We start from the raw sequence: 17,614 nt of genomic DNA, 5'->3' as shown, positions 1-17,614 counted from the left end.
GTTTGATATACGTTAATGCCTTTTTTTGGTTGTATAGCCTTTTTCACTCTGGCAGGGGGACTGCCAATGGAAACTAGCCTTTTGGCTATAATTGGGTGCATTTACAGTTTAATGTTAATGAATGTACACTGTCCCTCTTGATCAAATAAACAAATTGATTGATTGATTGATTTTCACCTAACACGATCTGTATTCATGTTGAAGTGCATAAAGATATTAGGATAAATATGGAATAGATTCCAGTCAACATTCTATATGATGTGATGAAAACCACATAGAAAGATAGATTTGTTTTGTAGAATCTTTATTTTTCATATTTTTGTATTTTTGTACAACATGACAATCGTGCTTTATCATATCACACCATTAATACATATCCTGTATATAGTATGTTGTAGGCAGTGAAACAGTTAAAAATATACAAAACAATATTATTTCTTACTAGACATAGTTTCTATTTGTATATTAATCAATATTTTTATAATCATTGCCACTTCTTATAATTCTGTAAGATATGTGCTTTAGTTTCTGAGATCAAAATATTATTGCAGAAAACAGCAATTCCTTTAAAACTCTTCAACATTTAGACAGTAACTTCCAATGGATTACAGACATTCACAGTTACGTGTTTCACACAGTACAGTTTTACAACAAAGTTTCAGAGAAAACTGTGGTGAGTTAACTTTGTACAAAATTCACAGGACATGTCGCCGTTTCATATCTCATGTAGTGGTTCAGCTCCTCAGAGTAAACACGTTTCGATAGTACTAAATGCTTTTCACGCGCGCACTAGCTGCCGAAGAAAGCAAACTATCACCGTCCGAGCACACCATGGGAGTTGTCCGTCACGTTAAAGCTTTGTGCTTTTGCTTCTCAGTACACTAGGAACAGCTAACCGACTTGTAAACCGCTGTCAATCGACCAATAACAGAATTGCCTGATTCATACTAAACATTATACACAGTTTCACTTAAACGCAAAATATCGGTAAATCATCGGGTAGGTTTTTTTTTGTGTTTTTTTGTTTTTTTATTTTCTCGAGTGACTGTGGCGTAAGGCCTTGTCTCCTTATAGAGTTGCTACTGTCAGGAGATGTCCACATGGTCCTGAGGAGACAGGCAAACAAACGTAAACAGGGCTGACTGCTCAGCATTTTTTGTTTGATTTGGATAGTCAGAGTCCAGATTGCAGCCGTCCTGGCGGACGGATCTGGCCCAGATGTGAGTCGAATCCACTCCAGAACCAGCTGTGATCTGGACTCTGGTATCATTATTTGTTTCTCTGTCTGACCCTGTATCAGTGTGTATTTACGATTATGAAATATGATTTACCCTGTGCTTCGACAACTAAACACCGCATGGCATAGGTAGGTTTTTGCTTGTGTCTGTGTATGATTTGGTCCTTGATCACAACACTTATAGTACAAAACAGCCGATAAAAGAAATCTAAAAACATCTCGATCGCATATAAGCTCTTTTTTTTTCTCCATAAAGGAAAATAAAACAGTAACAGTCTCTGAAAACATATTTAACAACAGATAATGGGTCACCCAAGGGCTTCTGTACTTTAAGGGTTTTTTTTTGTAGTTTTTTTTTTGTTCTTTGTGCTTGGACTGACTGCACCAGTGGACTGATGCGAATAGGAGCTTCCATCTGTAATAGACTCCAGGATTTTGGATTAGGGCTGAGTGTTATTACGTATGATCCCTTATTTTGGTCTTATCTCTTCCATTTTCTCTCGTTTTTTTGTTTTTCTCTGTGCTTTTACTCTACTGTGCAGTCCTTAGACAGTGCTTGACTTCATAAGTAGGCCCAAATGCATTGCTATGCAAAAGTTCTGTGCTTTAAATTCACTTCACAGTATTACCACGATACCCTTCTTTCTCCAGGCAGAGGACGATGGAAGGGGTTAATACGGAGCTGGAGATTTCATGGACACTGATTGGTCGCTTTGCATTTGTAACACGTGCCAATGTGAACGCGCTGCATTGGCAGAGCAGGTTTTACAAATGCAAAACAAAACAAACGGACAGAAAAAAGAAAGAGATGATCAACGCAAGTCATCACTATATCGATCACGTATGGCCCCTGGAGGTAGGTGATTCTATTATAAACATGGAAGTCCTTTTTGTAATGTTCGTCTTTGATCACTCTCAGCACTTGTCTGTTTCTTCACAGGTCTTTAGACGTTGGCCTCTGCAGTGGCCGGACTGGCGGGGTTAGTGGGGCTGATGGGGTTGATGGGGGTGGCAGGGATAGTAGGGTTGACAGGGCTCGCAGGGGTGGCAGGGGTGGCAGGGATGGCAGGGTTGGTAGGGTTGGTGGGGCTGGTCGGATTGCTCGGGTTGGCAGGACTGGTGGCGGTTGGGCTGGCTGCAGCTGCTGGACTGGCAGCGGTGGTGGGGGTGGCAGCGGTGGTGGGGCTGGCAGCCGTGGCAGCAGGGGCAGCGGTGGCAGCGGTGGCAGCGGTGGCAGCGGTGGCAGCAGTGCCCGTGGGGCTGACAGCAGGTGCCGGGCTGGCAGGGTTGGTGATGGCGGTGGTAACTGTGACGTCAGTTGGCTGCTGATCAGGGCCGTTCACCTGGGCCCGCCTCACCAGAGGGGGCTGCAGCATGATCCTGATCCGCTGGAGGGGACAAGGCACACAAAGGCATGCACACACATCAATGCAAACATACACACACACACACACACAGAAAAGCATACAAATACACCCATGGGCATACACGTGAACACACACACACACACACACACACACAGAAAAGCATACAAATACACCCATGGGCATACACCCAATGGTTTACAAGGACTGGAAGCTGAATAGTAATCCCTAAACATCTGTGCATTAATAATGCAATGTGCTTCTAATGGCAGTAAATATTGTCCTTTTCCTAACATACTGTCCTTATCAGTTAATTAAGTGTTAAGTATTTTGTATTTGCAAAGCAGGGCCAATTTTGGTACAAAAAATGAGAATGTTCTTTCTAAAATGATGACTTGTGCCATTGATTCAGATACCATCCCACCCCATCCCACGCCTTCGCCGCTTCATACCCCCAATGTGACAGGACGGAGTCTGTGACTTGCGCTTTCTATAGCACTGATATCCAGCTGGCTGCTTGTCTGTATTGGTTTACCTTCTTCCCCCTCTGGCTGGGCTTAGATCACCCAGTCTTTGGTTTACCCCCACCCCCCCCCCCTCCCCCTCCCCATTGCAAGTCATGTTTAAAATGTATGTGCTTATGTGCTGAGGTGTGTTTTTTTATGCTCCCACACTGTGCTCCTCTAGGAGCATAGTCTGGGGGTTGTTTTTCTCTCCTCTCTCCCCTCATGTTATGCTGTAATTTTCATTCCTTTCTTTACATTTCGTTGCCTCTGTACTTGTACTCTGTGCAATGACAATAAATTAAATCCAATCCAATCCAAACCATCTGTCATGTTGCAACTGGAGTTGGAATCCTGATGGCTGGAAATGATGGTGTCCGTTCATTATCATAAACTATTAAGGTGGCTCTTCACTGGCATACCACTTTGTGTTGTGTATGTTGCCCCATATATATATGTAATGGATTCTGGGTATGTCCTCCCTTGACTCGATGCAGAGTTTTGTCTACATTGTCCAAGGCAAGGCAAGGCAAGGCAACTTTATTTATATAGCGCATTTCCTGCACATGTGCAACTCAATGTGCTTTACATATACATATAACAGGAAATAAATAAAGACAATAAATAATTAAATTAAAATAAAATAAAATAACCACAGATGTGAATCCCACGCCCTCTCACCTCCTTGTAGGTGCCCTTCAGGGTGAGGAACATGTAGACCATGTATCCGGGGATGAGGAGCATGGAGGAGAGCGCCATGAGCCAGCCCACCCCCTGACCCCAGGCTGGGAACACGTAGTCCCCCATGGTCAGGGGCACCATCTGAAACGCACTGAACAGGAACACGCCCTGGAAGAGATCAAACAGGAAGTGAGGTGAGTGGTCAGGACCATAGACATATGAAGATCTAGGGTTAGATCTAGTTCTAGATATATATGTCTATGGTCAGGAACCTCTGATGTTGCTGTTTGTCTCTGTGACAGTGTGGTTGTGCCGTGTACTACCATTGGATTGTAGTTAATCTGAGTGATCTTGCTCCACATACTAGACTTAATGATGAAATCAGCGCGGAATGTTAAGAAATGAAGAATTCATTAAGAAACACACAACACATGCACTACTTGAGTATAGGAGTAGGAATGGGGAAATAATAGATGAGAAAGTGGAACTGCAATCTTGCTACTCTGTGTATTTATTCCTTAAGAAACACAAAGGTGATTAGTGGTCACTTAAAGGTGTAGTAAGCGATTCTAATGATCCAATACACTTTTTTGTGAAATTCAGCAAATATCTCCTCACGGTCTGTGAGCTGTTCGTTCTGTGTGGGCTGAAAACATATTCTGGTGTTTGTAACTGGGAAACAAAGAAAGTGGTACAGACTGCACCATACAACACTAATCCAGCCAATCAGCAGCAGGGGACCTTTGTCCTCGTGCACATAACTGGGGGAAGGGGAGGGGCAGGGGAAATGGGGGAAGGGGGAAGTGGGAAGTGGGAGTGCGAGCTCGAGAGCGAGAGCGAGAACCATCGTTCTGGATTCCATGCATTGTCGAGAAGGAGATATGGCCAAGAAACAGCCCAAGAGGAGAAAGTGTAAAGAGCAAACATTGAAAAAGTTCTATGATCAGGCAAAGGCGAAGGGTTGCTCAGTTTCTGCTTGACAGGTGGGTAATATTAGTTTCTGCATGACAGGTGGGTAATATTAGTTTAGCTGTTTCACAGAACCAATAGGTCAGTATGGTTTTGTCTCGTTTGCTCATGTTTGTGATAGCTAATCCCAACTGGTTAGCTAGCAAGCAGGCACCTGTGTCACATTTGTGTGTCAGGTAAAGTTAATGACTTTCCCACAGGCATCCAGCTTGTTCTCTACACTGCCCAGATATACTGCTGTCGTAATGTTAGCTATAGCAGCAGGAGAGTTGTGAGTATCCCTGTCTGGAGCAGAATTAAAAAAATGCTATGCTAGAAAACGTTACCTTCCTCATTACAAATCTACAGTACTCTCTTCAATCACCTTTACCTTTGTAAAAAACAATCTACAAAACTCACTCTTGCTAGTTTTTACTCCGTTGTGTGGGATGCTGGGTTTGGGTGCTTGTTGTTTGTTTGATGACATTTTGTATTATAATGTTTGTTTCACTTCAACTATGAGAAAGAGACGTCGACTTCCACGTCGTATAATGCTGGGACATCTAGACCATCTCCACCTCCCCTGTCAAGCACTGGTCCTTGGGCAGTCTTCCGCCATATTGGTGGACTAGCCCAGTTGTTAGTGTTACTACCTTGGCAATGCGCGTCCATGAACCTGTGAGGGGGTTCTGAAGGAGCACTGGAGGGAGGGTGTATTTGTTTGGCTGTTGAGTCAAAATATCAACAATCTTTCTTCAGTATCGCTTACCCTACTTTTAAGGCTACGGAGCACAAAATGGCTTCACTGTATTTCACAGACCGCCATTTTACAAAGGCACTTTATGTGACTTTTTACACAGCTGGCAAGATGGCAACAAACCACGGATGCAGAAATATCACAAGGTGTGAAATAAAGCCTTCAAGTCTCCAAGATGATCTTTTTTGAGATCCTTGGGCGAGGCCATTTGACTCTGTGTGTTTGTGCTGACTGGATGCCTCCGTGGTGATAGATTTTGGAATCCTGTCTATGCTGAATCCAGTCACATTTAGCCCAAAGGAATGTGGCATTTTGTTTTTTTAGCCCATCTCATGACATTTCTTTCAAAAAGACGCACATACACAGATCTTTACAGTGGGCTGCCTAATCAAAACACACACACACACACACACACACACACACACACACACACACACACACACACACACACACTCACACACAACACTCACACACACACACACACACTCACACACACACACACACACACACACACACACACACACACACACACTCACACACACACACACACGTGTTATCAGATACCCTCAGTATGGAAAAGTGGTCTAAGCCTATTTGAAGCCCCTGACGCTCCTGTGTGTGTGTGCGTGTGTGTGAGTGAGTGTGTGTGTGTCTAAGCCTATTTGAAGCCCCTGACACTCCTGATAGTCCTCTTGATAAGCGGAAACGTGGTAGATCTTTCCCAAATTTGTTCAAGGAGGAAAAGCTCGGAGAGGTGTACTCACTCCGACGATGAGAGGTGTGAAGACCACCCAGCACAGCTTCCACCATAAGCAGGGTTTGTAGCCAATCATCTCCTGAATATTCTCATAGAAGTTGTTCACACCTGAGTGATGAAAAGGCAACCGCAATAAAAAGGTTATTTCATAAAAATAACAGAGTTCTTTCCTTTTTAATCTTAATCATGATCTCCTCTCTCTTCTACATCTAAACGTCGTTCTATTAAATATACCATTAATGGTAATCATTTCTACCATCATAGAGCACAATGCCACATGGTGTGAGTCTGTGAAATGTTTAGAAAAATGGCTATTTTTGTCCAAATTTAGCAGTGTGTGGAGGTGCCCACCGTAGAACCAAGAGATGGAGATGCACTCGAAGAAGACGAGGAACAACAGGCACATGCCGCTGGCCGAGTAGTAATCAAACAGCTTGAACACGTACAGGCCTCCCTGGAAACAGGAAATAAGAAATCAGAAATCAATCAAGTGAAAATGAACAAAATGAGGTGATGACTCCTGAAGAGAAAAAACAAAACAAAACCTTTTTTTATAAATAGTTCATATTATAGTACAATTTATTCCATTATACATCCCATGTAGACAGGGATACAAATTATGGTTGTGAGTAATATCGTTCAGGATCACTATTTTATACACTGCTTGATATTGACTGGAGGCAGTTTTGTGTTTTGATTATTTATCATTATTTATCATTGGAGGTATTTGGGTCCATTTTATGACTGTGGTCTCCATGGAGACGGTTTACCTGTGTGATGTTGGACAGGCCAATCACGTAGGACACGGCGCAGACACAGGCGATGAAGATCTCCCGCCGTTTCCTCAGCACCAAGGGAAACTCATCCACCAGAGCCGTGATGAAGCCCTCCACAGTACAGAACTACAGTCCCGGAAAATGAAAACAAAATGATAAATATAGAAAAAATGAAATAAATAAATAAATACACAATAAAAGGCAGGACACATTCAGATAGGACAACTTATCACAGGATGGGGCGCAGTGTTATTATTACGTAACCGTTGGCTTTTGGAGGCCCGTGCCACATCTCTACTCCATCTCTCTCTGTCCTCGCCTTCACTGGATGTCAGATCGAATCAGATCAAGGCGTGTGTTTGTGTTACATGATCACACACGCGATGGAGACCAAAATGTTGTTTCATTATCGTGTGCCAGAGATACCTCCTGATTCAAATCTTACTCCTGATTCAAATCTCATATCCCTTTTGTTTTGCCACTGTACAGTCTTCTGGGGTTTCTGTGTCTATATGGTATAGTTTATGAGACGTCAATACACAATCAGATTACTCCTCCTAGATGAACAACTATCATTTCTCTATATCATTTTATTAAATAAAATCCCATGAAAACAACAGATTACCCCAAGGTTTTTTTTTTCTTCTTCAATGGATTGATTAGTTATTATTCCGATGCAGAGTTGTGGTCTAATACTTTCTCATGGTTGATATGTTGGTTAATCCAAAGATTCTCATTTCACAAATCGTATTTGAAAAGGCCACATTTTTGGGGGAGAGATTAGACAGCAGAAAAAGAGCACTGGCATTTTGCTGGGCCGTGTAAAATGGCGTTTACAGCGGATACGATCTCCTGCAGAGATACTGCACACAGCCACGGTAACAACACCACCCCATACACGGTGATGTGTAACAGGAACCACGGTTACAACACCACCCCATACACGGTGATGTATAACAGGAGCCACGGTTACAACACCACCCCATACACAGTGATGTGTAACAGGAGACTCGTGAGTTGCACAACCAAACAATGAATAGACAACAAAAGTGACCCATTCCTAAATATCTGTGTAAAGATTCATCCATCACTAACTCGTAACAGTAGTTTAGTCTCTCTCCAAGCAATATCATTTTCAAATCTAACTTTACAAGATTTAGATATTTTACAAATACTGTCCTTGCTTACACATCCATTATCTGCCGTATGTAAGCTGTAAGTGTCCCCAGGGCATTCAGCTGTACAACTCCACACAGAAGGGGAGGGGGAGATGGACTTCTCTGCATGAGTCTACCTCAGTCTGCCCTATCATCCATCCCATCTTACCATAGCAACCCACTGTCCATCCATGTACTAGTTATATTAGCCCTTTGCACTGACTTTATATCTCATTTTTGTCTGCCTTGTGCAACTTAGCTTTTAGCTACTGGATGTCCTAAATTTCCCTTGGGATAAATAAAGTATCTATCTATCTATCTATCTATCTATCTATCTATCTATCTATCTATTTACTAGTGAGTGGTATATTAGCTGGGTATCACACACCTCCTGGTCTGTGCTGGCCACCCACCCAACACGCATGCAATGGGGCTACAGTGGACTCACTCAAACATAGGGCCAGTGATAATATTGGCACCAAAAGAATATATACATATATATATATATGCTAGTTATACAAATATTAGAAACAAAATTGACCAAACCATAATGGCAGAATATTAACTTGTGTGGCTTTTTGGAAAATGTTCACTTGTATGACATAAGCACCATTGTTTAGTCAGTATGTCGATGAAAGAACAAAAAATAACTCAATTCAAGATTAAAGAGGTAGGACAGAGCTTTGTACTTCTAATAAAGAGAACATTTGAGAGAAATAAAGAGTTTCAACACTCAAGCTGAACTATGTGTGTTTATAGAACAACTGTTTTAGCAAATGAGTCCAGCCTAACCTGGGTGGTCAGTATTAGATCATTCTGATGCAGGAAATGCATCCTTGGTCCAATGTCTGATTTGTGCCAGTATGCCACGCTGAAAATGTCTTTTAGTGTAAAATATTGTGTCAACATATACGTTTGCTTGTTCTGCTTCTCTTTTTTTATAGTTTACCATCTGATTACAGATGGAGATTGGACATGTAAAATACATATTAATAATATATATAAATGTATATTAATGTGACCATTGTAAAATAATCTGGCATCTACACATTGAAAAAAGCCCTAGTCTCATCCAAATAATGTCAACTGATGGCTGAAGCTGTTACAATATGTCGTCGCTGGCCTTTGGAAGACTTACATATTCTACATTCAGTAAGATAATTACCAGTGGAAACGAACAAGATGAATAAATGAGCAAATGAATTGATGCATAGTGGCCAGGGGCTCTGGGGGCTAATTGAGGTGATTCGAGGAGACGTGAACAGCTCAGGCGCAATTTCTCATCTGGCCAACAGGGGCGCTGCATCGATCGTTATGTGCTCGTGTTTCTGGGACAGAGCATGCATACATTTTCCACATCCTTACCTGACTGTCAATCCCAAGCATGAGTAACATGGAGAAGAACAAAATGGACCACAGCGGAGAAATAGGCAGCTGGGTCACAGCTTCAGGATAAGCCAGGAAAGCCAATCCCGGACCTGCAGAGGAGACATTTTGTAAGTGATCTCTGCCTATTTCAGCTCCTCAAGATGCCTGCTGCACACAATTTCCCCTGCTGTTGATGGACTAGTTAGGTGAAAAAACATGCATTTTAGCTTATGCATTTAGGTTATCAATTTCCAGCAAAGCTGGTCATAAACTGGTTTGGCTGGTCTCAGCCAAACTGGGCTCTTGGGTGCTAATAGGGTCACAGCGGCACAAAGGGGTTCAGTCACCTGATTTAGCTACATCCGCTATGGGTCTCTTGGTGATATGAGACATGAATCCAACGATGGAGAAAATGACCAATCCAGCAAACATGCTCGTGAAGGAGTTGATGCAACACACAATGATGGAGTCCCTGCAAGGGGAAGAAGAAGCCGGTAAAATAATCAGCCAAAGATGTCACTTCTGTCTTGTCCTGTTTCAATGTCGATACAAAATGTATAAAAAAAATATGCAGATATATGTATATAAACAATATGAATCTGTGAAGAGCACCAAAAGACTTAAGGACATTTTAAGTTGAAGAACACACTTAATTGGATGTTCAAATGACACATTCATGCAGACGGCACTCAAGGCGAGCCTCGCATAATAATGATCTTGTGTCAGCACATGTACCATCAAAGTAAGAATTCGGTAAAACCAATTAAATTCTTCTTTGATTTTAGGTCTTAACCGGCAGTCATTTCCCATTTCGTTTTTAGTCTTTCAAGTTTAATCTCTCACGGCCACCACCTTCTTTCAGCTGTAGGTGTTCAAGTCTGTGGCTACATAGCTGTAAACGTTATTATTGAACCTTTCAGCTGTGGTATTCACCTCTGTGGCTACATAGCTGTAAACATCATTATTGAACCTTTCAGCTGTGGGTGTTCAACTCTGTGGCTACATACCTGTAGACGTTATTATGGAACTTGTTGTAACTCCCAAGGGCTATCAGTGAACCCAGGCCCAAACCATAAGAGAAGAAAATCTGAGTGGCTGCATCTAGCCACACCTGGTTAACAAACAAACAAACAAACAAGCAAACAAACAAAGAAAACAGATGAACATTTATCTTTAAAACAACCTGGGACTTCTGACTCCTGCTGTTTCATCTCTATCAGCTTTTTCACCTCAGACTCTTTGAGTTTCTGAAAATCTGGCGTGATGTAGAACAAGACGCCATCCATGGCTCCAGGCAGGGTGATGCCACGGCAGAACAGGATGAAGAGCATGAAGTACGGGTACGTGGCCGAGAAGTAAACCACCTGCGAAGCACAATCACCTGGTTAATGCTCAGGAACACTTCCATTAGGGCTCATTAATTACTAATCATAGCATGCTGCTTCTTGATTAGCTTTTAATAATCCCGACATGTCACGTGCGTTTGAGTGGGTGAAACCACGTGCAAGGCAAGCTCAATTATGGCCTTCAACTTCAGCTGTGGTTAATGAGGCCGTTCAAACAAGTATGTTCACTGTTAAACCCCACTGACTTCAGGAAATGTCTGCCTTATACACCTTCAAATTAAAGCATAAAAATGAGGAATAAAATTTGGGACAAAATTGAAAAATCAAGTGGGGACAATAATTAGATGTTAATATAATTGAGACACCAGCAGAAGCAAGACTAAGACAGATTGCCTTAAGATTTTCTGGGTGGTGTGAATAATTCATGGGCCAATATGAGATGGGTTAATATTGCATAACCGTCACCCAAACCATGCCACGCCGGCGTTCGACCAGGCACACACAGGCAAACCTCTTACCTTTCCAGTCCAACTGACACCTTTCCAGATGCAGAAGTACACGAGCACCCAGGCGATGGCCAGTGTGATAGCCAGTGGGAGTCTGATCGTGCCTGGTTTCTCCAACCCATCGGTTAGCTGATGCATGTTGCGTCTGTTGGGAAGGAGGAAAGGGCAGAGACATGAGCAAAACTCTGATTTTTTTTATCCCTCTTTTATTTTGGCCCCTTTCTGTTATTTCATGCAGGTGGTGTATAGCTGTTGTGTTTAGAAAGAGATTGTTCAAAGGTCAAAGGTCTTACTCCCAAAACTCCACCACAGAACTGGTGAGGTTGATGGTTTCAGTGATGCTGTAGTTTGTGTAGCACCTCTCCGTGTTCCATGGGTTATTGCAATTTTGCCATGGCAGTTCCTGTATAGGAGAGATGCACAGAAAACTTTAATATCTTAACAGAGGGAATTTGTCTCTATGTCCATCATTTCTACAGACTGTTTGTGTTGTGTGGATAGATTTGCACCACTAACTTACGGTTGTCAAGGAGTTCCACAGGTAGTATATGGCCCAGGAAATGATTACAACGTAATATATGTTTAGCCAGAAGGAAAGCACGGCAGCTGCGAGGCCAACACCTGTGGTTTGAAAGGAGCCGTTAAGAACGATCGATTGCAATGTTTTTTTTTACAAGGCACTGTGGTGTTGCTTTTCTCTCTGAATGGAGCACAACATGTAGAACTGCGTTCAACACAGCATGGTGAGCAACTGGGAAGACCAATATTACGACAAAAACTGTTTTAATTGGCTGTACCTTTGAACATTGGAGCCAGCTTCCATACTCCAAGCCCACCAATCGACGTGTATTGGCCAAGAGCGCATTCCAAGAAAAACAAAGGAACTCCCGCAAAAATCAGGGTTAAAAAATAAGGGATCAAGAAGGCCCCTGCGTGGACAGATGAATTACACGTAAATGATAGTACATACATGAAACTGGCTCAGCAAAAATGACATAGAGGAGATCCTAATTACGTTCGGGAAGACAAACAAGAAACACTGGTTCGAATCCTACACACAAATACAAAGCAAAACCACTTATATGAAGTTTGCCTTTACCAAAATTTAAAAATACATGAAAACATATTCACCTCCACCATTTTTTCCACAAAGGTAAGGAAATCTCCAGACGTTTCCCAATCCGATGGCATAGCCAACGCACGACAATAGGAAATCAAATTTCCCTACCCATTCTTCTCTCTCAGGGAGATCCGATTTCTTCTTCTCGTCCTTTGCCTCCGCTGTATTTGGCTTATCAATAGTTGATACTTCGTTCAATTCCGTCACAACTTGGCCATCCGAGGCTTTGGTGCCATTTGTCGCCATTTCTCTGGATTTGGCAGAGGTCCTGGCAGCTGGACGTGAGATTTCAGCACCAGTCCACGTAGACAGCAGCTTCGCGGTTTCTGAACAAACCTTTCAACCAACTGTTTTGACAGATCTAAAACCGCACCGTGTTACAGCTCGTCGGTTGCCGTTAACCTAAAACAAGACAATTAAACGCTTAGTTTATTGACAAAATATCCGCTCCCCAAAAAAGCGAATGACAAGCTATAAATACAGTTTTACCCGGTAGGGCTGGTGTTCAGAGCACTGTTGTCGATCCTAAATACTTGAAAGACAGTCGGTCTTTTCATGGGTGGGATTTGCAATCAAACGTCTCAGATTTTATTGACAGACCTTTTGTAAACACTGCGACCGTCAAATTTATCTGGCAACACATGGGTTATATAGACTATCCGACCCTACTCCTGATAAAAGAGTTTTTGCCAACAACATACATAACAGGCAGTGAGCCTATCGCCAGCTTTTGCTGTTTATAAGCAACAAATAATATTTTGGTCAAATACAATGTCTTCATGGGGGCTCATTGCATCAATTGTTTTAACGCTTGGTGATAAATTCAACATCCCTGTCAAAACTTTATGACAAATGTGCACGCTGAATCATTGCGTTCCGCGCATTTACAAGCAAAAACAGGAATCTTCCCTCTCGTCGTATGCAAATGCAACATACTATGCGATTCATCACAAAATATAATGCTCTTTACATACATTCCAATCGTTATTGCAATTTTTATGGATATTGAAGATTACAATGTCTTCAACTGCTGAGACAATTACATCGGAGGGAGACAAAGGAATGCCCAGAGCGCAAGCTTTACGCACCAGGCTGCATGGATGCGCTACAACTGCGGAGCGCCAGACATTCAGCTGTAAATCTTTACACAATTAATTTAATTAGTCTGTTTACATTCTGTAATTGTGCATAAAATATTGCAAACCAGAACGACTACCACCTCCTCCGACCATTTTCCTTCGATCATCATACTTTAAAGCAATGCTAAACTTATACACCGACTTGAATACCTTATGTCGCAACTTCCAGCTTCAGCACAAATCGAGTACAAAAACCCATTTACTTACAAGGAATTTTTGATCTCTGCCAGTGGGGTTTAGTTGGCTTCCACGAATTGTGCAATGAGGTATCCGTACATTCCCCCCAAAGTTGTAAACTTCCAGTGTTACTTGGGACATAAATATATTTTCTTTCCATTAAAAGACTTGGAACAAAACAGTCCTGAGAGATAGCGCGCAAGAGTCTCGCTGCGGGGAGCTGTCCACGCGCTAGTGGTGCTGAGGTCCTGGCGGGATCGACACGAGAAGAACCAGCTTCGCCCTGCGCGACTGTCTAACATCAACAAGCAGCAACGTTACAGGGAGCTCAATTCCCTACTCCCATCTACATAGCGTCAATGTCATCTGAAAGTCGACCCCCCCACTCCCGCCCTAAAGTACACACTAATACACACATGCACACACATGCATGTATAGTCGATTGCACATTCACGTCCAATACCCGATATAGGTTTATTGTTTCGATATTCAGTGTAAGTTTATTGGCACGTATTTTCATAGACAACAAATTTCGTTTCAATGAGAATCTTAACAATTCTTAAAACATCCAAAAAGGATATTGGGTGAAAGAGTACCTCTCCAGAATATACAGATTCTAGTGTAGAGAAAAACCTGATGCAAGATACAATAATCATTGGTTTGGGGATATCTTGTTTCAGACAAGAATACTGCTTTATTTATTTGATATGAAACGGTGAGGGAGACTGTTCCATTGCCTTGGTGAGAAAATGAGTGATGCTCTTTTGAATGGCATTGAAGTTATCAAGAAAAGGTTGTCCTCTTTCTGTTCCCCATCCTAGCGGCTCTTTTCAAAGGTTACCAAGGGAACCTAACCTCCTTCAGTTTCTATTATCCTGAAACCTACAAGGAGAAAGCAGACAATTCCAACAACGTTTCAGTCCCAGGGACTGTCATTTCTATGCATTTCTAATGCCAGGTCATTTATTGGCAGTGAAAAGGGACAAGTTGCCGTGTCAAAGAATGATATGATTTGCTTAACCGCCACCAAAAAGCCATGTGGAATTTGCAAGAAAAACTAGCGGGGGATTAATGTCAGAAATGCCACAGCCACACACTATAGATTGGCATGGCTGCTGCTTCCATTTTGCCAAGAAGCAGAGGATGTGACAGGCGCGCGGCTTATTTAATTAGATGGGAGCGCGCGTTGCATTGGGGGGTCAGTGTGATAGCCTACAGTGTGAGTGTGTTTTCCCTTGCATCTCACCACTGCTCTTGGTGCGAAGCTGAAACGGCAGCAGATGGAGACCCAATGAGGGGTGAACTAACCTACTAATGATACTACATGAAACTTAGCATTTCAATTCCCATCTGGCTCCCTCTCCCTCTGGATATGGAGCTGTGAGAACATGCTATGGGTTTATGCACCTGCCGTGGACTCGCAAGGCAGCTTGTGGCTTGCTAGTGACACGGTTACTGGTCCTTGCCCGTGGCACGGTTACTGGTCCTTGCCCGTGGCACGGTTACTGGTCCCTGCCAGTGGCACGGTTACTGGTCCTTGCCAGTGGCACGGTTACTGGTCCTCAGAACTCCGGTTCATTGGCTCCTTAAACTCTGGAATTGATTGACAGCCAATGGAGTGTGGAGTGATTTAACATCAACCTAAGCGTGGAGGCTCTGACCTGACCTGTTTAATGAACTACAGGATACACTTCCTGGAGAAAAAACTAAATATACAGATAGGCAAATAGCACTTTGTTATGATCACTGTGACATTCATCACACTTCCACAGAACGCACAGAACACACAAAACGCACAGAACACACAGAACGCACAGAACGCACAGAACACACAGAACACACAGAACGCACAGTCACAGTCCCTTCCAGCCAAGTGTCAGTTCGGGGGCTGTTCTGATAGCACCAGTTTCAGACAGAAACGTGAGCTTTTGAAGAACACTGACACGGAGCCGCTTAAAGGATTTCTCCACAGCTACCGTGGCAAATTGGCTGAGGAGGGAGAGATTATAAAATGTGCTTGCCTTTATTAACCTCATAACATCAAATGAACACACAGACACACACACACACACACACACACACACACAGACACACACACACACGCACACACACACACACCCACACACACTGTACCCCGGTAGACGAGACAGATGCAATGTTTGCATCATACATCTTAAACATACTGTGGTTGTGTTGTTAAAGAGCACACCATTTTCCCTGTTTCTCTGCGAGACTGTGGTTGTTGGGATTACAAATAAACTGATTAACATGATCGTTCATTAATATGCTAATGATGAGCAATCCACATCATTTATTCATATTATTGCTGACTTGTTTTCTTCTAAAATAGAGGGGGGGAAAAAACTTCAGATTTCCATTTTTTCCGCATAATGCAATAACGCAACGAACGCAGGCAAACTAATTTGGTCGAGCAGACCAGAGATCTTCAGCGAAACACAAAAGGGGGCATGAGCCAGCGAACACAAACAACCACAGCTCATTTACACCTCGAAACCGGCTACATGCAAGGCGCCATACGTGTGCAAATATTTATTGTCCTGCTGGTTGCCATGCGAAAGCCTCGGACGGCCTAAATGAGCGTGGAGTGGGTGCTTGAGTCCAACTGCATTCCCACACACTAATCACATGTGTTCAGAGATGATCCACTTATTACGGGGGAAGGTGGATAAAATGCCATGTTGGTTGCACGGGTTTTAACATGAAGAGTTTCTGGTCATCTCACTCATGTGTCAGATTATGTGTGTCATTAACTCTTCCCCCACAATGTGTGTGTGTGTGTGTGTGCGTGTGCGTGTGTGTGTCTCTGTGTGTGTGTGTTTGTGTGTGTGTGTGTGTTTTTTGGTGGTGCCGATTTGTTTCTTGGCCATGATCTTGTGTCAATGCAATATGCAAAGCCCATCTGCTGCTATAGCCTTGGTGTTTTGTTCCATTTCCCTCACATGATGCACCATATTTCACTGTTCCAAATAGCAAACTCACTGACCTACCTTCATGACATCTCCATCACCGCCATATCGCATCCCGCGGCACTGTTGCACTGAGGAGAAGGAGGAGGTGAAGAAAGACAGTAGAGGCTGAATCTGCCATGCCTTCGACAACACTATCTGCTGGACGGCGTGTATACCGTATGTGCTCTACAAACGAAAGCACATAACCCCCGATATAGCAGTATGGGGCCACTAAATCGTTTCAAATTTTGTGCGAGTGTTGCTAGGCAACAGCATAGTCGGTCTCAGCCTTTTTCTCCTCTTATATTAGTGTGTCTTGTGGGGATCGCACTGTGGAGACCATAGAAAATGTTTAATTAAGTTTTATAGGGACTCCATTTATGTGTATATTGAGGTGCAGGGGTTCAGATGAAAAAAAAATGATGGTCCAGAAATAATTTGAAGGAGAGAAAAAAAATCCATTTGTATTTTCTTCTCAACATGGCGACAGAGAGACCCAATCTCTGGCTCTGCCATCGCAGGTTTCTGTCTGCTGTGGGCTCGGAGCCAGAGCCTCTGCTTAAAGTTGAAAAGCAACATTATCATTTCCCCCCGCCATTACGGTCAAGGCTTACACACCGGTCTCCATTTCTATTGCCACTAACAAGACGTTGCTGACAAAGGTTTTGACACTGAAAACAACGTAGAGTTTAAATCACAGTTTAGCTTTCTAATGAGAGGATGGAGGCTGATATGTGTGGTATGCCAAATGTTTGACATGTAATCATATATATCACATGCATACAGGCCTGTGTGACCTACAACACGTC

At 42.8% G+C, this 17,614-nt stretch overlaps 1 protein-coding gene across 2 annotated transcripts; it reads right to left on the bottom strand.

Annotated features, from left to right (window-relative positions):
• Positions 1-287: 287 nt before the first annotated feature.
• Positions 288-16,975, bottom strand: slc6a1a (solute carrier family 6 member 1a). 2 transcript variants are annotated; one of them, XM_031566903.2, is made up of 15 exons: positions 16,845-16,975; positions 12,532-12,922; positions 12,198-12,329; positions 11,921-12,021; positions 11,694-11,803; positions 11,413-11,545; positions 10,778-10,912; positions 10,556-10,659; positions 9,896-10,020; positions 9,546-9,658; positions 7,018-7,149; positions 6,599-6,701; positions 6,255-6,355; positions 3,786-3,953; positions 288-2,625 (listed from the first exon to the last, which is right to left on the bottom strand). In XM_031566903.2, the coding sequence occupies exons 2-15, from the start codon at positions 12,764-12,766 to the stop codon at positions 2,182-2,184; spliced, it is 2,136 nt and encodes a 711-aa protein (XP_031422763.1). In that variant the 5' UTR covers positions 12,767-12,922; positions 16,845-16,975; the 3' UTR covers positions 288-2,181. The 2 variants fall into 2 exon arrangements, with proteins under 2 accessions (XP_031422763.1, XP_012682818.2); XM_012827364.3 differs by lacking the exon at positions 16,845-16,975 and adding an exon at positions 13,867-14,214.
• Positions 16,976-17,614: the final 639 nt, after the last annotated feature.

The sequence above is a fragment of the Clupea harengus genome, chromosome 4 (assembly GCF_900700415.2).
Source record: "Clupea harengus chromosome 4, Ch_v2.0.2, whole genome shotgun sequence".
NCBI lineage: Eukaryota > Metazoa > Chordata > Actinopteri > Clupeiformes > Clupeidae > Clupea > Clupea harengus.
Note: the sequence above shows the minus strand (reverse complement) of the source record. Positions and strands in the feature narration are given on the sequence as shown.